Here is a 22,391-nt window from a genome sequence, read left to right as displayed (position 1 = left end):
CAAGACCAGGGGCCATGACCACTACAGACCAGTCTTTGCTAGCTCCCGCAGACATTCCCAGCTCTGCACAGACCATGTGCTTTATTCCTAGGATACAAAAAGGAACACCACATTCCAAATGAAAGCTGTGCTCTTCTGTGGTCCTGGCAGGAGAACCCAAGCATAACCCAGCACTTCCCGCTTCTTCCTGGTTGGAAAGTGGGAAGGGTGTCCTCAGAGCTGACCCTGCTGGGGCAGGGGCTGGACAAGATGCCTCCTGGGTCCCCTCCAACCTGAGCTATCTGCCAGTCCTATAAAATAAGATGTGTTTCAAAATGCCACAGTGGCACTAAGGTTTGGTGATGAGGCTCAGTAGGTCAGCTTGATGACTGGACTTGATCTTGAAGGTCTTTTCCAACATAGATGACACTATGAAATGACACAGAAGAGATTTCTGAGAGAAACCTACGTTCTACATACCTAAGCACTGCATGGAAAGCACAACTGATGAACTGAGCCGTTAGCTTAAAAGTCAGGCACAGCACTTCAGTAGCATTGAGGGGAGGAAAGCTGGAGAGCTAGAAGGTCTAGCAGGGTGTTCTAGCAGGGTGCCATGGCAGTAGGACAGGTTGTGCGCTTCAAGGAAAATACATTAGGATTCAAGGGAAAGAAACAATGCAAAGTGTGTACTAGCGCTATAACATACCATAGAATCTCTCTCTTTCCCTGTTTGGAAAGTTTGTATCAAGGGTGTTAATTTTTATGTTATGATTCTGCTATGCACAACACACTAGAAATTCAGAGAAACACTGTTTTCCTCACCTTAACAAATACAGGTATTTGGGGCTCTGCCCTTCAAATTTCAGAAATTCCTGCAACATGGACTTGAATACAAGTCAAAAATAACACTGCATCTCCAGTAGGAAGGCTTCAAGCTGTCACCCCACCTGACCTCAGTTCAGTCAGGAAGGATCTGCTGAAGCAGCTGGATGGCACCAAGCAGGGTATGAAAACCTGGATCTCAGCACGAGACGGAGGAAAGAAGATAGGTTGGAAGCTTTAGTGTGAAGCTGGATCTGTGTGAAGTGGAGAATTCCAAGTGTGAATGTCTCTATGTATTCGTGCATGTGCTGAGGAAAGCTGGGCTGGCAAGGGAGACAGAGGAGAGCTTTGTGTGCAGTGCTCACTCCGACACAGCCCAGCCTGCTCCCTATCTCCCAGTTCCACTTCTGAGTGTGCGGGAACATGCGGTGGCTCCTTTTTCCCACTATCTTCATCATCCCCTGCACCCAGCAGGTAAGTTCATTAAATAGGAGAAAAAGATTTCTCCCTTCCTCGCCCTGTCTGGGTTTAAAGTTTTATTTGCTTAACAACAAAATAAATTTCAGAGAAGCAAATTACTCCTAAGGAATAAGGAGCCATTCCCTACTCTCGAGAAAATTTTGTGTGCAGCGTATTTACAGCATCTGTCCTGATCTTGGTATTTTTTCTTCTCTAACCTGATTCTTTGGGAAAATGAGGTGTTAGGGAAGCTCAAATTGCCAGTGACCTTGCTTTTTTTCCCCTTCTCTCTTTTTTTTTTTTTTAAATGTAAGCACAAATGGTTTTCTGATGCAGTGTAAGGAAGTAAACATCTCGACAATGCTCATGTTCCATATACATCTATGTACACACAGGGATCTGACTTCAGCTAGTTCTGCATTTTAGAAAGGCATCTAGGCTGGGTTATATTGTGTCTTTTATGAGAAAATATTAAATGATAGCTATTAAATGGAAAATTTTCAAGAGACTGTTTGCCTCTGTGAACTTTCAGAATATTTAAAGCTAGTCTGAGATAACTGAACATTAGTAATAATACATTGCCTACTTCTGCTATTTATTTATGCCATACCCACCTTGTTCAATCCTTAAAACACATGAAAACAAACAGCTGAAACACAATGGTCTCATTTTCTGGTCTGCGCATAGGATCAGTAAAAGCACGCGATGGGCTTGTGTGATATGGCCAGCTTGGTACAGAAGCTTTGGGAAACAAGAGTTAGAAAATATATGGCCCGTAAACTTGATAAGCAGAATTTAAATTTTCATCGTCACATAACAGATTTTTGAAGATTGTTCAGGCAGACCGAGCTATTCACTAATTCCACAGTTAAAATGATCAGGTACTTGCCCAATGGTGTTTTCTTACAGGGTAACTCTGAAGTCTCACACCTCTGTTTTGACATCTGTCCCTAAAAAGGGAAAGAGAAAACACTTGCTTAGATAGAATTCTGTAGGTGTTAAGCACATTTTAATCTGTAATACAAATTAAACTTACTGGTTGAAGTGCACAGACCATTTCCTGCTACATGTACCCATTTTGAAATGAGATGCCTGATTTAAACCACATACGCTCATACAGTTGGCACAGGGCCAAACTCATAATAATAATACTTTGCTTAAAAAGAAGAAAAACCCATTGAGCAGCAAGAAAGTGAATTTCCTAAAGCAACCAGACCTTCTTGAATACTGTGAAATTTATGAGAACACCTGTTTTCCATGTAGTGTTTCCAGAATAAGCCTTTAACAGCCTTTAACACTCCTAATGCACATGTTCATCAAATTAGCGTTATGGTTTAGAGAAAAACTTAGATGCTTGAGAAATAGTATACTGAAGTTACTTGTTTCTGTATTATTGCTGCATTTAGAGAAAAAGGGTTAGAAGAAATCCTTTATCAGCAAATGATTAATGGTTAGCAAAATAATATATTTATGAAACTATCTTTTGCCTGCTCTGTGAAATGCAAGATGAGAGATCATTATTCGTTTACTGCATGAATTGCGTTTCTGAATTAATATGTATCTTAAAAATCAGACAGCCAAAGGGACTTGAAAGCTACTACTTTGGAGCTTCATTAGTAAATGTGGATTAAGATATCGTAAGTATAGTTCCAAATGACCATAAAAATGGAAATTAATGGTAGAAAAAAGAGCCTTTTAAAAGGTCATTTAATGCTCCATGCAATTAGGCCAGCTCAATTATGCTGCAAAAGCTTTCATATGCTATACCACATGAAATTCTGAGTTCTGCAGAGGCTGAGAGCAGACCTGAAAGCCCAATCAGCGCTGCAGCCTCCCCCAGCTGCTGCAGGCTGCCTTCTGCTAGGGGTGCCCTGCAGCTGGAGGGACAGAGAAAAACCGATAGCTGGGATGGCACATGCCCAGAAAAAATAAGGAATATACTTCTTTTCTGGATCATAGAATGGCCTAGGTTGGAAGGAATCTTAAAGATCATCTAGTTTCAATCCCCTGCTGTTGACAGGGTTGGATGGTGATAATGGCAAGTGATGAGGACCTGGGTCTCATCTTTCCCTAATGCTTTTTGGGCAGTATGAGCTGCTAGGCCAGAGCAGCTCCTAGGTTACACTCCACTTACATCCCAGCACTGGCCGTGCCCCCATCCCCTATGTGTCCATCCTTGCTGATCAGCAGTGCCACAGCCTGCATTTCTGCTGAAACCCAGTATGAAAATACCTGCTGCTAAGACCTAAAGTGGCACATTTTAGATGTAATCCTTCACAAAAATGTACAGAATACCTATCCCAAATAAATCCTTTCATACTGTGCAGACTTAATCTTCCCCAATGCCTCAGAAAGATAAATAAACCAGTCAAGAACTACTTAGGACATTTTCAGATGTGAACTCTGAGACAGAATGTGGAAACAGTAAATTCAGACTAGATCTTGACTTCCTACTGCTGAGGTAAATCTCTTTTAAGTTCCATCTTTGCACTTTAAGCCCTAGGCTTAAGGAACACTTCCTAATCCAAGTAGATATTCACTAAGAAAGATTCCTGTTAAGCTCAGTGCAATTACTAGCCTCCCTTAATTAGTCACAGGATGCAGTTGTTGCAGCTAGCTCAAGAGAATTTGAAAATAATATAACACTCCTTTCAAAACAGCTAAAGTTTGGCTCAAAGTAACCCTCTCAATCGTCCCTATTTCAAAAGGCTTTTGCCATCAGAAGTGTCACAAATTTGATATAAAGCTTGTAGAAAGGACTAATTAAAGTAGATCTACTTTTGGTTTTAAAAGACTTTTTCCTTACTTTATGTGCTGCGGCCTTCGGCCTATTGAAGCAATGACCAACGAGTGGCGTTCCAAACCTGCAGTAGGCCATGCTCACTGTTGGAACTGGTTCCCCCTACCAAAGTCTTGTAGCTTCTCACTTTTTTTGGATCCTGTGACCTTAGGAGCTTCATTTTATGCTGTACCACCTATACAGAGAACATGCAGCTCTCAAAACATCACACTGTATGTAAGTTTCTCTGCAGGGCACAAGCCCACCACTTGCAGACGAGGCCTGGTGAAAACCATCCTGAGAGCAGCGAGGCCCAGCCGCGCATGGAGGTGTGCCACTGGCCTTGTCAGTGCCCACCGGTGCCCACCTGCAGCCCTGGGGTGAGCCTACTGAAGGATGGCTGTGGCTGCTGCAAGGCCTGCGCCAAGCAGGCCGGAGAAGTCTGCAACGAGGTGGACATCTGTGATCGCCACAAGGGCCTCTACTGTGACTATTCACAGGATGAGCCTAGGTATGAAACAGGCGTGTGTGCATGTAAGTCGTTCTTTCATGTTCTCTTCTGCAAATCCAGGAGGGTGGGACCTCAGCTTGCTGGAGTTGTGCAGCTCTGTGCTGTGCGATTTATACAAATGTAGACTGCACACAGTCTACATTCCCAGTCAGAGAATCTGAGACTGGGGCAGTGACAGTCTTTAAACTTTCTGCCAGTGCTCTAGTGCAACCAGCTCATTGTGTGCAAGCCTGCTATTTGCAGACATGTTTAGGGCTGATTTAAAGAGGGACAGCTGTAGTTACCATTGAGGTTAAATAAAAACGTGCTTGGGCTGGGAAGAATTTGAAGCTGTAAATGCAGGAAAGGATGACTGCATCAAGCACTTAGTAAGCAAGAACCCAGTACTCCCATCGCGTCAGTAACTGCTGTTTACCATTTGCAGATCTGGTAGCTGTAGGATGCGAGCTCAATGGTGTTTACTATCTCAATGGGCAGACCTTCCAGCCTAACCCATTTTATAAGTGCCTGTGTATCAGTGGTGCGATTGGATGTACTCCTGTATTCACACCAAAATTAGCAGCAAGTCCCTGCTCCAGTGGCACAGGCAGGAAGAAGCCTGGACAACCCGTCTGTAGCCCCGGACAGAACAAGCAGCTTCAATCAATCAACTACAGGCTGATGTCAGGTGTGCCCCTCCTATCTTGGTAACAACTCTGTGCATAAGCCTTGCTCCATTCAGTGTCTCTGCTGCAGCAGCCAGGCTGACAGCATGCTGGCTACCCCTCTTCTCCCTCTAGGCCATTGCCAGGCGGTCTGCTCTGTCCCAATTATCCCTTTTACTCACAAGTCACAGATTCTTTTCTCTAAAGTCAATGCATATGAGATGCAAAAAGCCTTTTCTCTTCTGTTAATAGACTAAAGGTAGCTATGGGTATTCCCTATCTATCTGCAGAGTTTCACTGATCATCAGATCTGCTCAATTAGGGCTGCTGGTGGACAGCTGTTTAGCAGCCCAGGAACATTCTTGCTTTCTCTCCCTTTGTGCTTGTAGGCAGTCTTGGTGTTCACACGCACAGATTAAAACATGGCAGGCTCCATTTTCAAATGGAAAAGAGAAAATTATATACTGCCTTAGCTGCGTTCCTCAACTCACGAAACTTAAGTTACTGCAAGGACAACCTTCCGTCCAGTTTCTTCTCTATGTAGTGTGATCAAAACCACACAACAGTTTATCTACGCAGCTCTGCCATGGTCAGCTGATATTCCCTTCAACCTTGTTCTTGCTCTGCTGCTAACACTGCAATCCTCTCATTTACTCTGGGGAAGCACCACTGACAGAAGCAGCTTTCCTGGCAATTCCCTGTGTCTGGATTCTCCTGTCAGCCCTTCTGCTCTCTCCTTCCCTTTGCATGTGCATATTTACATTACAAAATGCATCCTCATTACAACTAATGTGGGTACCAGAAAGCTGAGCTGCTTATTTGACCCCAGTAAAACATGTTAGTTGGGTGCATGGGGGGCTGTATCCCACATACCCAGGGAGCAGCTGTGGGCCATCAGCTTTCTGGCACTTCAGTGGATCCAAAATTCGAAGTCTGACTTTCAGCGACTCCTTCAGTGAGTAGACTGCAACATCATGCTTCACAGCGCTTAGGAATCTGAATCAACTGCAAAACATAATCTTGAGATATTCAACTTGTAAAGCACACTTCCTATTTGACTTGGCCTGTCCTCAAGGAAGACAGGAATAGATCCTTAGCTGTTTGTTGTGTTTGAGCTAAAGGATGGTGGTCTTTGGGGTATAAAAACTCAGCTGTCCCTTCTCGAAGAAGCAGGTGATGGGGAAGGGCACTTGACTAGGAGGCATACACAAACAGGAGGCACAGTTACTGCAGCGAGACTCCCTGAACTGCCATCAGCTGAGCTACACGAGGCAAAAAACAAACGCTCTGGGCCAATGAGGGTATTTGAAAATAGTAGACAAAAAAGTTAAAACAAAGAATGGCAAACATTCAAGAAAACCCAAAACAAATGTTTTGAAGGATAAACTTCATTTTCACCCTATCTCCCTCTGAAGAAAAGCTCCTTGAAATTTTGCTTCAAAATGAGATCTTCCCCCTTTCCTTCTCCAGTACAGCAAAGCAAATTACAATGTAAAGTTGTGCATGAACTGCATGGATGGCTCAAAGTGCCAAAATATACCTTGGTAAGTCTTTTTTTTTTTTTTTCCTGTTAGTGTGGATAACAAGTGGCAGGCTTCTCTTCGCTGCTCTTGATGTTTTTTTGGATTTCCTTGTCCAACTTTGACCTAATTTAGATATTTAGGGACATACTGAGGTTATACTTTAAAAATGTATGAAGTATAAGCAACTGTTTAACTTCCCTTTATTTATTGCAGATCTGTGACAGGCTTTTAATCTGCTTGCTACAACAAGATCTTTAAATTGGTGTATACTTTCCAGGTATCCTTGTAATTCTGCCCGTCATCTTACATGCGGATGTCATCTAAATGCAGATTCCACAGACAACAAGAATTTCTGCATGACTTTTTTTTTTTTTTCTTTTTTTTAAAACAAAACCTAGTCTTCACAGTATCTACTGTGGAACTGGTACTAAGGGTTACAGCACCCCCCCCCCCATTCAAACAGTACTTAGCCTTAAATAATCTATGTTTCTTCCACTCTGGCCATTTCATAAAAATTCCACAAGTAGCTCTCTTCACACACTATTTTCTTCATATTAAACAGGAGGGCCATACAGCACATGCAGTTTTATAGTCATTGCTAGGATACGAGCGTCAATAAATTTTAATGGCAGCACAACACTAAGACTTCTAAATAACTTTTTAAGGCCTCATCTTCAGATTTACTTGCATGAGCAGAAGCCTAATGCTTATCCTTTTTATTTTCAGTTAATCCTTTTGGGGTTGTTCTGCTGCATAAGTAATATATTGCTGCTTTAGCTTACAGAAACTTACCACTAGTTTTGAAGAAAAAGTGCCTTGTGCAGGCAACGCCTTGGACACCGTGTTCTAGGACCTGTGGCATAGGCATATCCAGCAGAGTGACCAACGAAAACAAGAAGTGTGAAATGAAAAAAGAAAAGAGATTATGCTTCATCCAGCCTTGTCTGACCAATATCCTGAAGACAATAAAGGTACCTTCTCATATACGAGGGCTGCTCCAAAAGTAACACCTCCAATTTGATAATGTTGGCTCACAACATTAGAGACAGATGTTGGTGCTTTGGAAGTAGAGGTTGAACCTTCCCATCAGTATTCCATTACATTTTGTTGCTGTGTGACAGATAGCAGCAGAGGGGCAGTCTGACGCAATGGCATCTGATAAGTAAGTGCATATGAAGTAAAGGCGTGTCACTGAATTCCTTCATGTAGAAAAGTGGCACCCATTTACATTCATCAGGGCTTGCTGAACATTTATGGAGACCAAACAGGGGAAGTGAGCACAGTGAGGCGTCAGCAGAGTGGGTGGTATGTTCCATCACTGGCAACAGTGGGCCACCTCCACTGGTTGCAGATTTTTGTGAGCGAGGCATATAGGCTCTTGTTCACTGGTGGCGAAAATGCATGGCTAATGGTGGTGACTATGCTGCAAAACAGTGTTTTGTAGCTGAGAATTTGCTCTGTCAGATAGTGTTATTGTGCTCTTTGCATCTGTTGTAGCTTCCATGGAAATAAATAGGAGGTGTTACCTTCAGAGCAACCTATGTAAAATGACTTGCTAGTAGAAATTAAAAATATCGGAAGTAATGGAAAAGGATTTACCACTACATCCATTTTTAAGTCATAAAACAACATTTTGCCTTTTTCTACCTTTAGACTTTAACTTTTGATAGTAAACTGCAGATGTATAATTTCAGAGTGCTGTCATGCTGCTCGGTTGATCAAAATATTTTTATTTGTTTACTGAAAGAAAAATAAGACAGCTTTTAGAGGGTGTAATTTTCAAGATATTTAAGTTTAAACAACACAGTTTTTTTTTTTTTTTACATATTCTTTTTTCCATGTGTAAAAACAAGCTTTTTGCTGTTGTTTTACAGATTCCAAATGGAAAGACATGCCAACCGACATTCCAGCTTCCTAGAGCAGAGAAACTATTTTTCTCTGGATGTTCAACTACACAAAGCTACAAGTTAACTTTCTGTGGAGTGTGTATGGACAAGAGGTGCTGCATACCCAATAAGTCCAAAATGATCACTCTTCAGTTTGAATGTCCCAATGAAGGCTTCTTTAAGTGGAAGATGATGTGGATAACATCTTGTGTATGCCAGAGGATTTGCAGGGATCCAGGAGATATATTTTCTGAACTCAAAATTTTATGAATTACACCACTGACTGTAATATATTGCAAGGGCTAGAGCACATTCACATCCTGAAGAGTTAGCATTACCTGTCACCCAAGCAATCTTTGTAGTGAAACTACAAATGTGAGTATTCATGTAAAAAAAACACACCTGGGAAATGCAAGTAAGAATGCATCAAACTTAACTGTATGTGGAAACACATTCTCAAGAATTATGTATTTAACACTTCTGTCAAAAGTTCTCCTTTTGGTAATTCAAGAAAGCACAGCAAGACAGCTTGGTAACCTTCTGTAACACCTTGTCCAACAAGACAAATACATCTGGATTCATAGATGCTCTGACTAATCTATACAAAAAAAAAAACAACAAAACCAAACTGAAACCATGTTACCCTGTAATACGTTATCTATTACTCTGATTTTCAAACAAACATTTTCTACACGTATCTGCAAAGGCAAAACACACGAATGCTGTTCCAACAGGATAAATTAATTTTAAGACCCAACTTGCAGCAGATAACCTTCCTCTGCTGTGAATATAAGCAAAGTCCTTGGTAAAGGAAGACATAAGAAGATATCTACAGATAAGAGAAGAGCAAAATTTGAAGGAAATGCCTATTCAGAATGTTTTCTTAAAATGCTCAACAAATATTATCACAAGGTATAATTGACTAGTTCTGGACTCATACACTGAAAATTGTGCCTATTTATACACCCTCTCAAACTCTGCTAGAAGGATTTCAAGCTTTAGATCATTGTATTGGCCCACTCTGATTTGTAACAGTTCACCAGTCTTTGTGTTCTAAGACAGTCAAGGTTGGCCAGTAAACAGGAAATAGCTGTACATTAAAAGTTCCTAATATAATGTAATATAAAAGTCTACTTACCTTGGTAATTATAAATATTAAAAAATCTATTTTACTTGCAGTCTTTAAACCTATAAACTTTGTTCTCCAAACAATCTTTACTGTAAGTGCGTTTTTCACTCAGAGGTATACTATATTGTCTCACTATCAAGTGCAATTCACCATTTATGAACATGAATCATTAACATGTTATTTTAATTAATACTCCAAATATAATACTCGAAAGAAAATGCATTTTGGTAAATTCCCTGAAATCATCAACTTTAGTATCAGCTGAGAAGACTCTAATACAGCTAGGTACAACAACGAAGTGAAAAAAATTTAAATTATGAACATAGCTTACAGCATTCCAAAATGACTGCTTGTCTGCAAAGTTTAAGAAACCAGTTCCATTACAGGGTTGCTTTCATCTTTGAACAGTATGCAGCTTTTCTTCTTTCTTCATTGCTTTTTAAAACTACTAAGAAAAACTAGCAACAGTGATCCTTCTTTGAACCAAGACTTGCTTTTAGTTCACTGTAAGCTCAAAGTCTGGGAAAAGCAATACCTTTTGGCTGCTACAACTTCACCTTCTTCTCTTTGCAGCATATGGTATGTCAATTTCCTCTACAGTTTGGAAGAGCGTTACTGATATTCGCCATAATTAGGTGCCTTCAAACCTTTCCTACAGGCCGGGCCTGTCATTTTATGTGACACTTCTGAGAGAGCTGAGGAAGCAGTTGTCCCAGTCTCACTTTACAATGACAACAGGTAGGCACTCTGCAATTCATTTGGGTTAACTGAATTAGTTGGATGCTTGGGGATTTTATTTTTTATATCATAGTTCTTCTTTACACAGCTATCTTCAATCTCGATGGGTCTGTTCTAAGTCCACTTTTTGTGGCATCCAGTTCATTATACTCTTCTATTAGGTCAGACAAAGACGATATGGCTTCAGAAAAACAGCCTTGCTCCATCCCATCTACTTGCAGGTAATGGTGAAGATGAGCCTATGAGAATAATGAATTCAGTGTTGCTCTCTTTATTGGCACATAATGTAATCAGTTTGCCTCACTAAGTATTTTTTGGCCTGCACTGAAGAGAGGAATAGAACTGTATAAAGTAGATCTGAAGACATGCCTTGACAAGCCTTGCTTACATACTTAACAACTTCAGTAACAATCTGTGGAATCACAGTTGGTATTACTGATTTCTTACACATTAATCTTTTAAGATTTGTTTCCCTGTAATGCAAGATGCTAATGATTTATGGTGTACGGCTCTGTCATAAATACCTTTTTCTTGTAGAGCTTCATGAATCTGTCTTTGAGTTCCGTAAAAGTTGGTTTCACACAGGTGTTGTTTGCTAAAGCTAGAAGGGAATGGGAATGGCCCACAGGAGGTACTGAACACAAACTAGTTTTCCAGCCCTCCTGATTCCACGAGACAAAGTGTAGGGAAGGCTTCAATCTGCGATACAAAAGCGTACAGTTACCTATGGAATATACAGAGCACAAAGCCAGAGTTTCCATTGCTGACAAACAGTCTGAAAAGGTTAATTTTGAAGCTTTCACAACTAAGCAAACCAATAAGGCATTTAAGATCTCAGACTGAAACAGCATGTTTTTAAAATTCAGACGGTAAACACCTATTTTATTTTGTTAATTTATTGTTCCAGGGTTTGAAAAGAAAAGTTACAAGCACATATGTCTACAAAAGCAACTGCAAACACTCAAGATTTATGAGAGGGGTAGATTAATACTGTGTAGAGAGTAGTCTACCTGATATAGGTAAAATTATTTTGATTCTCAGAACTTTTTCCCATGTACCCATCTGCCTGTAAACTCCATTCCATACTCTGTTCCACCTTCCCTGCTGCAACTACATAGATCACAATAGTGTAAAAGGTAGAAACTGAGCGTAAACAATAGCAGAGAACCTATTCCCTCAAAATCCCATAGTAGCAGGAGACCTCTGGAAGGCCAACTTTAACTCTCTTTCACATTTTTAAGAATAGGGGGAGAAAAACAGGCACATCTAGTCAGCTCCCTGTCTCTGGAAATCAAAGAATGTCGTGACTTACTCTAACTTGTTAAGAAAGCTATTTATATTTTCTTCCTTTCTTCAATTCAGAAAAAAAACCAAAACAGATTTGATACTGAAATTCCCCAGATGAAAAATTGAGAATTCCCTGGACAACTGGGAAACATTTATATGAAAAATAACATGATTACTTTGTGTGCTGTTACAAACCTTTCAATGTTTCTGCGAAGGTCTGAGACCTGCACATTTCCCCGAACAAGAAGTGCACAAGCAAGGTAGAGGCTATGCTTTGGATCTGCTTGAATTAACTGATGATCTCTACTAAAAGCATCTGAAAACATCTGATCCAACCTAGGTGAAGATAAAAACGGTTATCTACTCTATTAAAGCAGGTTACAAAAGTTCTTCAAAACACCCATCCTTCAGGGTTTAACATTTCAGGAAATCTTGGAAATAAAGGTACATTTAATCTCGGACCATGTATGACAGCAAAAAGATCCAAACCAATCAAAATAACTTCATGGTGTGGGTTCTTTATCATCTAGAAATACATTGCTCCCAGCAGAATTATTTCCCAACAGACATAGCAAAAACACATTTTAAGTTTGCTGGTTCAACCATTAAAGAGAACAGGGACAAAAGGTGTTCTCAAAATGAGTAGGATGAATTTTAAAGTGTGGCAGGCTTTTAAACCCTTTAGGACTTCTGCCCGTAGTTTTGCTATAGAATTCTTTTTTCTTTTTTAATGGAAACTATGGAAGAAACAGAAATTAAGCTTCAGCTGTAAAGTTTCCACAACAATGTTTTCTTCTTACCTTCTAGAAGGTATATTAACATCAGCCAGTGTATACAGAGGAGTCAAGCTTGAAACCAAGTAATGAAGTCGAGGAAATGGAACCAAATTCATACTTATTTCATTAAGATCCATGTTAAGAGAACCTTCGAACCTAGCAGAGCTGAAAAGTTAACAGACATTACAAAATAGTTATCAACTAAGAAAATTACTTTTATAGTGTAAACATTCATTAAATATATATTTCAACCATTCCCTGCAATAAAACAGTAAAACAATACAGCATCTCAGAGATTGTTTACCTATAATTACTAAACTTCCACATTCGGCATTAACACTGCTATTCTCAATTCTTTATGCTTTTCATTGTAGAACAATTAATCATCAAAAATGAGACCTTAATGTTCCTGACTGTAGTCCTTAGCATTCTTTTTTAGCATGCAGACATAGCTGCTTGATACCTGTTTAAATAAATAGGCTCCAAGAATGGAGCCTATGTAACATAATATAATGAATGTATTATATAATGAAGCACGTATGACTTAGCAGCCCTGACAAGCTGTTCAGACCACTGCTTTGGAAATACTTTCTCATCAAGAATTTCTTACAGCAACAGAGAGTTTAGGAACGACAATTGTCAGATGGTATTTATAAAATAATGAAATTGGCCTAGAAATTCTAACCTCCCTGGGCACTATTAAGGATTAATGGAGGACAATATGCTTCTGTCCAAAAACCTTCCCCTACTTCTGTTCTAAGACTATCACAGCTACAGCAACACCACTGCAATATGAATGTTTTCAAACACTTCAAATTTTCATTAGTTTAAGAACTAATTCTTAAAAAGAAGAGACTGATATCAAATTGAAAACAATATTGAGTTGATGCAGGCACATGTATTTGCAGCACACGCTGCCTCTAGCAATATTACTTGTACAGAGGAGCAACCTGTAACTTTACCTCGTCAGGTTCAGCAGCAAGTTGGCTACGATATTGTTCATTGCATCAAATGGCTTCTCCTGCACAGTTTTTGTAGTGCCTGCACTTGATGTTACCAAGCTGTTTTGCTTCACAGTTGACCCTAGCTTCCCAGAATTGATCATCTGATGAATTTTATTAACTATATCAAACAGAGACTTTGAAAGGAAAAAGAACAGAAAAAAATACTAACAGAAAGCATACAAGAAATCTTGTCCACAGAACATTCAAATTCCATACCCTGATTTTCCCATTTCAGTTAATCTTAAAGAAAAAAAAACTAAGATATGGTAACGGCAGTTCAAACATTATAACTTTGATACACATATGTTCAACTTTTGACCAGTTCCAACTGGCTGAAGTGTCCCTAAATGTCTGTTCCTTACTTGTCACAAGTGTACACAGCACAACTCTGAAATTTGACTTTTGATTAATTATTCAAAATCTTCATCTTCTAAGAGGTATATTTAAAACTCATAATTCTTGAGAAAGCAAAAACATATTCTCCAAATTTTTTTATTTTACTTTCTCTCGCTTCTGTTTGTGTGGTCAGGTATGTTTATGACACCCATATCAGTCATGAGTAAAGCCAAGTCAGTTCAAATTTGACATGATTAGTCATTTCCCTTGTAGTACTTTACTAATACTACACACAAATCGATGCTAAAAGAATGTGAGACTCAGCCTCAGTAAACAGGAGCATCTCGCTGTTTACCTTGAAACAAGACAAAGAAAAATCACTCCAGACTCCACTGCAGGTAGAAGCAAAGTATAGAGCAGCTTTTAAGTTTTTTTTTTTTTTCCCCCTATTTCACTTCAAAAGCCTGCAAGTTACTTAGGAGCTCAATTATGATTAAAAAAATATGCTTTTTAAGATTTGGCACTCAAATCAATGCACAGAAATGTGAAATCTAATAAGAAAGAAATTGACAGAAATGTGTTATTTCTTACTTCATTCTCTATTGGTAGCACGCAGTCTGCATGTTCATTAAGCTCCTTCATAGCCAGAACACTGTTATATGGAGAAGTAATAACATCATCTTCACCAGAGGGATAAACTGAAGTAACAAATCTATACACTTCTGGGAATTCATCCTCAAGCAAATTTAGTACAAAAGTTCCAAGACCAGATCCTGTCCCTAAAAATAATTAGGAAGGAAGATGGAATGGAAGAAGGTAAAAAAATCCTCCAAGTTCTTCAAGCATTAAGTCTCATATGTTGGAAACACACTATTTTTCAATTTTATATACATTATAGCATTTTGAAGACAGTAGGGGCTATCTGGATGTAAACTCAAGAAGAAAGCTTTTTCCAGGACAAGAAAATTATTAAACGATATTTCTCATACTTTACTAGACAGGATGAAGTAAATAGACTCAAAATTTCTGCAAACCAAAAAGTCCTAGTATGTAACCAGAATTTCTCTGACTTTCCTTGGTATTTTAAAAATCTTCAATTTGCATTTTGAAATAAAATGTTTGTTTAAAAATATTGAATCAACCCAAATAATTATTTAAATTTACTTTTCTTTTGAGGATTCTTTACAAAGCTCTTTTGTTCAGAATAGCCCCTTTACCCCAGTACAAATACTTTTTTCCTCATTAGCATTAAACACATAGCATTAAGTTCAAATCAGAGAATTCGGTTGTTTTTTTTTTTTTTTTTTTTTTGTCATGGACAGGTAACCTTCTCAGCAGCAGACAATTTAATCTATGAACAATACAGCAATTTTCTGAAATAACAGAAACTTCCTCTCAAATTAAGCAAATGAGCACAGAAAAAAAGACCCTTGACAAAACTCTGGCATCATATTTAGAGCTATTTTCAGTGTCTATTTCCATATCATAACTATTTATAATGCCTGCTTCCCTCATGTTTCCGGGAGAAGATTGCTCAGTGGCAACACAGAAACAATGTAACTGTCACCTGAAGGGATTCTCCCTTCAGATTTATTAACAAAGTAGCTAGAATGAATGCAAAAAGAATTGCGAGGAAGGAAAATCTAAAAACAAAAACAAAAAAGGAAGCTAAGCAACATCAGAAGTCTCCTTCTAAGCCTTTCTGAAAACAGTTTCCCCACAATTAACAATAACTTGATTGCAGCAATGATGTCACTGTCCTGAGGCAACTGTCCCTTCTCATCGGTATTACCCAGCTTTTTCTTTCATTTGCCACCTATCTTGATCCATCCACTGTCTTTTCTTGGCTTTAAAATTTAAGCTGTACTTTTGTTCTAGGTAGCACTCACTGAAGCAAAAGTTCATGATTAGGGCTCCTCAGATACAAGTCCACTTAACTGGACTGTGTTATCTCATTCTGCATTCTTCGTGATGCAGATTATTACAGCAACCTTTTTTTTCCCCAAGATTTAGGTTTTTGTTTTTATTTACTTGTGGCAGATGCAATCATACTAGCAGGGAAAAATATACTTACCACCTCCCATAGAATGAATTATAAAAAAACACTGTAGACAGTCACAATGTTCTGCAGTTTTCCTCAGCTTTTCCACAATGTTTTCCCGGTACTGACAGCCATACACTTTGTAACCTACAGCCCTGAAGATAAGAAAAGTACTTATTAAAAAAAAAAAAAATCTCCAACAACCAGTCATTTGAAACCAAAATTTGAAATTTATTATGTTAATGAATCTTTTTCTGAATTTCTCTTTTTGGTGATGTAATAGATCTGCACTAAGCCACATCCACGAAGCTTAGAAATCTGAAGTACATTTCCTCATGCATCTCATTTCCACGCTAGGTGCACAGCCCCAAACTAGATTATAGCTTTGACTGAGAAATGGAAGCAGCTCAATACCAAGGAAACAAAAATATAAAGCATGTCCTTTTGAAAAAGTGAATCAAGAGGATGCAAAAAAAAAAAAAAAAGACGACAAAATGATTTATCAGCAGAATTATCTTTCTGTAAAATGGTTTTCAAAGCCCTCCTCCAGGCAACAGTGACTCCAAAGTTCACTGGTAATATGCTGCAGCTCCCAGGTGCAGCAGAACGAACCAGAATGCTACTGTTATCATTTCCCTTTTCAAATGCCATCCAATTAGTTGCTCTGTAGAGGATCTCACCAGTTGTTTCCGGAACCAGAAACATCTGTGATAAGCTGCTTGCTATCAAACACATCTCTCAATGGTCCCTGCAGAATTTCATTTACCACGCCCTCCTCCATGTCAATCAACAGTGCCTGTGAGAACGGAAAATATTACAATTTAGTCAGTAAGCTGCCCTTTGAAATAATCACACACACAAAAAGGACAAATATCTTTGATAGCAAAGGTATGCTGTTTCTAGTGCGCTTCAGAGGGACTTGTTTTTTCCAGTTGTTGCTAATCAACTTGCAAAGTTCACCTTGATTGCTTCGCAAGCTAATCAATAGCACAGCATTTCAGATACTGCAACTGTTAACATTTTAGAAATACTTTTCCCCAGTACTTAGGAGCAAAGGAATTAAAACAGGTATGTTTCAGCTATTGTTCCTTCTTAATCACTAAGAGAAGAGGCTCAAAAAACCCACATCCTTTAAAAGTTTTAAAAATAAACACTTACTTGGTACTATCTGCAATCATTTTATTAAAATTGTACTTTAAACAAGCAAAACTCCCCAGAACCATAAAGTTATTATTAGAAATTTTGCTATTCAAAGTACTTAAAAGCATGCAAAATATTAGGAAAATCCCTATGCAGTCAGACATAAATATGTGGTGTAAAAAGAATAGCCTTCATAAATTGCCTTACTCGTGCTTTTAAAGAACAGATTTTTCCTTTGTAAATATCAGGACCATCACCAGCACTTCTGGAAAAACAAACAAACAACATTCCAAGCTTAGAACCATAACAGAAAATAAAGCAATACATATTGGAATACAATTCCTTCCTTAGTCTTTAGTGTTCAGAGTACTGTTATAATATAAACAAACACCCTGAAATGTACCCTGCTATGACATGCCTCACATTTCCCCCAAAGAATGCAGTTACAGAATACAATCTCAATGAGAAATATCCTAAGCTGAAAAGATGAAAAAGGTAAGCAAGGACAGCTTCTTCCCCCAAACAGCCTCTGCTCTAACTCTACAAGCACTGCCAAAACTGAAAGCAATATCCTTTTTCCTGGCAGGTGGTACATCTACATCATATAGTGGAACACACTGCACCAAATAACACTGCTCGATTTTCAACGGGGGAAGCACAGCACTGTTCTACTGCTCAAGGCGTGAAAGCAGTACTACTGCACTATGACAGCACTGTGCTTGACTCATTTTGCCACTAAGATTTACTAACTCAGAAATCACACTGTGCTGACACAGCTTTATCAGCCTTTTTTCCAGGATTGGTTGTACTGAACCAGCCCAGAGGGCTGTGCGTTGTGGAAAATCATATTTTCTCCCTGTAATGAATGTAGGCGCTTCTGCACTCAAAGGATGAGATATTCTATTCTGGTCCAACTGTATTCAGGACTTTAAAAAAAAAAAAAAACACGAGAAGAAAAGGAAAAAGAAAAAAAAAACGATACTGGAAGATGGCTCAATTCACCTAGTTTAGGGGCCAGCCAACCTTAAGTTCAAACAAAGCAAAGTCTCTCTTATACTACTCTACATTCAATAGCAATAATAATCTAAAACGTCAGCAGAAAGCACCAAATGTTTTGACCATGTTCATTCCTACCATGAACAAGTGAAAAAGGGAGGATGGTCCTGCACTGATTCCTCAGCGACCTCCTACACACTCACTCAAAGCAGCTTTCCAAACACTTCTCAGCTGAGCAGCTCACAGCAGCCTACAGGACTCACATAGATTACTCCAGCCTATGCATTTCCCTGTATGAGTTCACAGTCAGAGTAAGTTCTACTACTTACTCTTCAGGGACTAACAAAGTCTGGAGAGAAAACAAACAATAACAAAAAAAACCCCACCTTATCTCTCTCTTACTGGTCTTTGTGGTCTTTCCTGACTGCCTGTACTTTCAATCACTTGCATTCAGTTGCTGAAAAAAATCCCTGCATTCCTTACAGTCCCCCTAGATTATCTAAGATATGCTTTTCTGCATATAAAGCCATACATTTTTTTACTGAGCTCATCCTATAACTACCAGTTCTTGCTGTTTGAATAAAATATGCATGATCTTTGGAGTAAGACATCATCTTCCATATTTAATAATGTTTGGGTACCTAAATTTACCACAAGAAGGCTCAAACATGAAAACTGTGTTATACAATTAGCCCATTAGCACACTTCGTTGTCACATATGTTCACTATATATCTGGGTAATTATTTTGCCTGATTTAAGATACTTCTAATAGCTATCATTATACAGTCAACTTGATGAAAGTAGGGTAAAGTATTTTGCTTCTCAATCCACTGCAGCAAGCCACCCTTCTGGCCGTTGCTGACATGAACACAGAAGGCTTTCAGGTGTTCTCTTTGCTGAATGCTCTGACATCTGGTTTCTAGAAAATTAATACCAGCAGCAGCTTCTACTGTAGAAGGTATGTGTTCTTGCAGCACATGAAGAGATGGCTGGTACAAGTGGAAAGCAGAACCTTCTATCTTCAAACAGGCTCACGTGGGGCACTTCATCATGTTGATCATCATGTTGATGAACTCTTGCAGACCGAACCATAAGCTTTTAAACTCAAAAACCACGCCGCTTTACAACGTATGCCAATAGTTTCAGTTGCCAGCAGGGATTTATATTCCCTGATGGGAAAGGAAAAGGAAGGAGAGAAGAATTCGTAATACAGTGACTGAAGTGTGAAAATATGTGATTTCAGAGATGAATTAAGTGCCAATTTTACCCAAGATGAAAATAAATTTTTACTTGAAAAAATAAATAAATAAAACTTTCTTTTCTGCAGTCCACTGGCAACCAAAGCATCTTCCTACTGCATCTGACAGCAGAGCTAAGAGTGTGGATGCTCAGATCCCTCATTATTTTAGTACTAGTGTAAAATCTTCTGTAGACAGGTTACAAATGAGAAGATTTACATAAACCCACTTCCAATCCTACACCATTTAACAAGCATCAGTAAAAAGTCTGTCTAGATCTCCCAGTGTTTTTATACCTTTTCCTTACCAGATAACCCACCTAGATTAATTACTCAGAAAAGCGGTACAATGTAGCACAGAAGACTGAAATTTGTCATTGTTCTAACACAGGATTTTATGCCTGCATGTGACATGGAAGGTGAACTATTTCTTTTTGATAAAACTAAATCAAAACTCACAACAGCAAAAGACCAAAACATTGCTACCTGCCACAGAGTTTGTATTTCTTTTCCTTAAGTTATAGTTAATACTACAGTCAAAATTGAGAATTGTTTCCCAAGTAAAAGGAACAGCTCCTATAAATGATGAAATCTCATAGGGGAATCTTCCTTGAGGCATCTACGGGACTCAACAAGGTAAGTCCTTACCCTTTACAGAGAAATGTTTACATTGTAGTCAACCTGTTCAAAGTTCAGTGGTTCCATCTGGCACATATAAAAACACAGACATCATTTACAACTAGATTTTCTGGATTAAAAAAAAAAGATATTTTAAGACTTTCTATGAAAAGAATTGAAATAAAACATTATTTCAATGCCATTTTAGTTAGAATGGCATGCTGTACTTTTACTGTACGATGGAAGGCAACAAAGGCTAGTCAAATGTTTTTTAAATAATTAGAATGTAACAACAATACCTAGGTGTCCAACTGTTCCATTCTTTTCAGCAAACTGGATAGACAGATATAATGAAATGCTCCTAAGGTATGAACAGGGCAACTAAAATAAATCACAGCCACTACTCTGTGCAGAAAATTACAAATAAAAGTCAGATAAAACAGATTTAAAAATTGAAATGACCTTTCCTGACCACCTTATATATATTTCCATTCACAAGTCTTCAGTGAACGCTGCTAAGTTAGTATTCACAGAGTTTGCAGTCTGATCCTGACTGGCAACAGCAAAAACTATCAGATCTTGACTGATGTGAGGAAAGGAAAGCAAAACCGAACACTTGCAACACATTTAACTACTACAGTAAATATAACGAAAAGGATAGCGACTTAAGACAAAAAAGCAACATCTTTTTCTAGCACAAACTATATCTGATGTGAAAAAAAAGGAATTTGAATTTAGGTTAAGAGGAGATGCTAGAATTGTTGATCTGCTGTGTTAAAACCCACATGGACTTTCATGATAAGAAGACTTACCTTGTGTCTACATTCCTAAAGAAACTGCTCAGTGATTCATCATAAATTCCTTTCTGGAAATAAACAATTTGAGATAAGATGATATGCTTTTTCACAGAATAATTTAGGTTACAGGGAACTTCTGGAGGTCACCAGTCAAACTTCCCTCCCTCCAAACAGGGTGAACATCTATGACCAACTCAGCTAGCTCCAGCCAGCATTAAAAAGAAAATTTCATAGAACCCAAGAATATCCTGAGTTGGAAGAGACCCTCAGGACTCACTGAGTCCAACTCCTGGCTCCACACAGGAACACCCAAATTCAAATCCTATGTTCAAGAGCATTGTTCAGACAGTTCTTGATTGTTGCCAAGTTCTTGAACTTTGGCAAGCTCGGCGCCATGGCCACTGCCCTGCAGAGCCAGTGCCTGACCACCCTCTGGTGAAGAACCTTTTCCCGATATCCGACCTGAGCCGCCCCTATCAAAGCTTTGTTAAATTTCACTCAAGTGTCAGCTGATACTAAAAACTTCTAGGAGGATGTAACCAGCAATTTTTTTTTTCAACACAGGATTAAACAAATACTTTTACTTCATTTCTAAGTATTTAGGATTTTACTGAAGATCCCAATAAAATTATTAAATCATAAAGGTGCTCTTTAGCGAATTCAGCTTATCAGCAATGTGACACAGGGACAGTTCCATGCCCACGATGCTTTGTAGAAGTGACAGCAGACCACTGCATTGGTGATTTCTGAACTCCCTGCTGAGGGCTGCTGTGCAAACCACTTATCCCAGCATAAAGCTAAAGATATTTGTCAACTTAATACACTGTCACATTTTTTTCTATTTCTAGAGTCTTGAAGACCTGATGACACAGAGTTTGGAAGATCTCTGCAACACCTAAACTAAGAGACTCTCAATACACACAGGAACTTCACCATTTGCCTTTCTACAGCTAGTTCAGCAAAAGGCATTGAGGACTGCTCAGTATCACCTGTTAACTTAAGGTATCTGCTAGGAGACAGTATCTTTATAATTGTAGCAAGAAGGATGTGTTTTTGTTGAAAGCACTTAGTGTAATCCTGTGCCCTCTTTACAACACAGAGGCTGACTGCACCACAAGCACGTGTATGGAGCAGGAAAGGTGGGCTTTCAATACAGCTCCTTTGTTTGCTGTGCTGCCAAGGCACCAGGTGGTGAGTTAATGGCCTTGTGTTAACCTACCCTGGTAACAAAGGCCTTCAGGGACTCAGCCCGCGCTCCTCCAGGCGGAAAGCCTCGAGAAAGCTGATTAGACTGGAGCTGGTAACAACGCGTGGACGCTTGTGTTGGCAGCGGAGCGGCGTTACTTTGGTTGCACAAGCCCAGGGCGAGGCCAAGGGCAGCAGCGTTACCTTGTTGACGGCCGCGTGCTCCCGCAACGCCAGGTCCCAGAAGCGGCAGCCCACCTGGTTCCCGCACTGGCCCACTGAGAAAAGAAGAGACAGGGCTCAGGCAGGGCGGGGGCAGTGGGAGAGCTCCGCGCGACGCAGCCCCTTACCCTGCACCACAACTGACTGTGTCATGTCGGCCACGAAGGACGGCCACTGCCGCTTGCAACCGTTTTCCAACTCGGCGCCCGGAAGCCGCTCTCCCGTCACGGCGGCGGTGGGCGGGCCCTGACAGCGGCGCGCCTTCAGCACTGCCCCGGCAC

At 39.4% G+C, this 22,391-nt stretch overlaps 2 protein-coding genes across 4 annotated transcripts; one reads left to right on the top strand and one right to left on the bottom strand.

Moving 5' to 3' along the window:
* On the bottom strand, nucleotides 2,037-22,391 carry TUBE1 (tubulin epsilon 1). 3 transcript variants are annotated; one of them, XM_021390520.1, is made up of 14 exons: nucleotides 22,239-22,391; nucleotides 22,093-22,166; nucleotides 20,719-20,771; nucleotides 17,262-17,319; nucleotides 16,595-16,710; nucleotides 15,948-16,069; nucleotides 14,465-14,652; nucleotides 13,496-13,671; nucleotides 12,558-12,698; nucleotides 11,953-12,093; nucleotides 10,995-11,169; nucleotides 7,510-10,709; nucleotides 6,068-6,199; nucleotides 2,037-2,210 (listed from the first exon to the last, which is right to left on the bottom strand). In XM_021390520.1, exons 1-12 carry the CDS (start codon nucleotides 22,261-22,263, stop codon nucleotides 10,551-10,553), a joined length of 1,428 nt encoding a protein of 475 aa, XP_021246195.1. In that variant the 5' UTR covers nucleotides 22,264-22,391; the 3' UTR covers nucleotides 2,037-2,210; nucleotides 6,068-6,199; nucleotides 7,510-10,550. The 3 variants fall into 3 exon arrangements, with proteins under 3 accessions (XP_021246195.1, XP_021246196.1, XP_021246194.1); XM_021390521.1 differs by having other exon boundaries at nucleotides 22,256-22,389; XM_021390519.1 differs by having other exon boundaries at nucleotides 21,923-22,166; nucleotides 22,256-22,383.
* WISP3 (WNT1 inducible signaling pathway protein 3) lies at nucleotides 4,246-8,880 on the top strand. Its single transcript, XM_021390522.1, has 4 exons — nucleotides 4,246-4,573; nucleotides 4,975-5,217; nucleotides 7,495-7,688; nucleotides 8,592-8,880. Exons 1-4 carry the CDS (start codon nucleotides 4,249-4,251, stop codon nucleotides 8,871-8,873), a joined length of 1,044 nt encoding a protein of 347 aa, XP_021246197.1. The 5' UTR covers nucleotides 4,246-4,248; the 3' UTR covers nucleotides 8,874-8,880.

This window comes from Numida meleagris, chromosome 3 (genome assembly GCF_002078875.1).
Source record: "Numida meleagris isolate 19003 breed g44 Domestic line chromosome 3, NumMel1.0, whole genome shotgun sequence".
NCBI classification, from domain to species: Eukaryota; Metazoa; Chordata; class Aves; order Galliformes; family Numididae; genus Numida; species Numida meleagris.
This window is presented reverse-complemented; position numbering and strand designations above follow the sequence as displayed.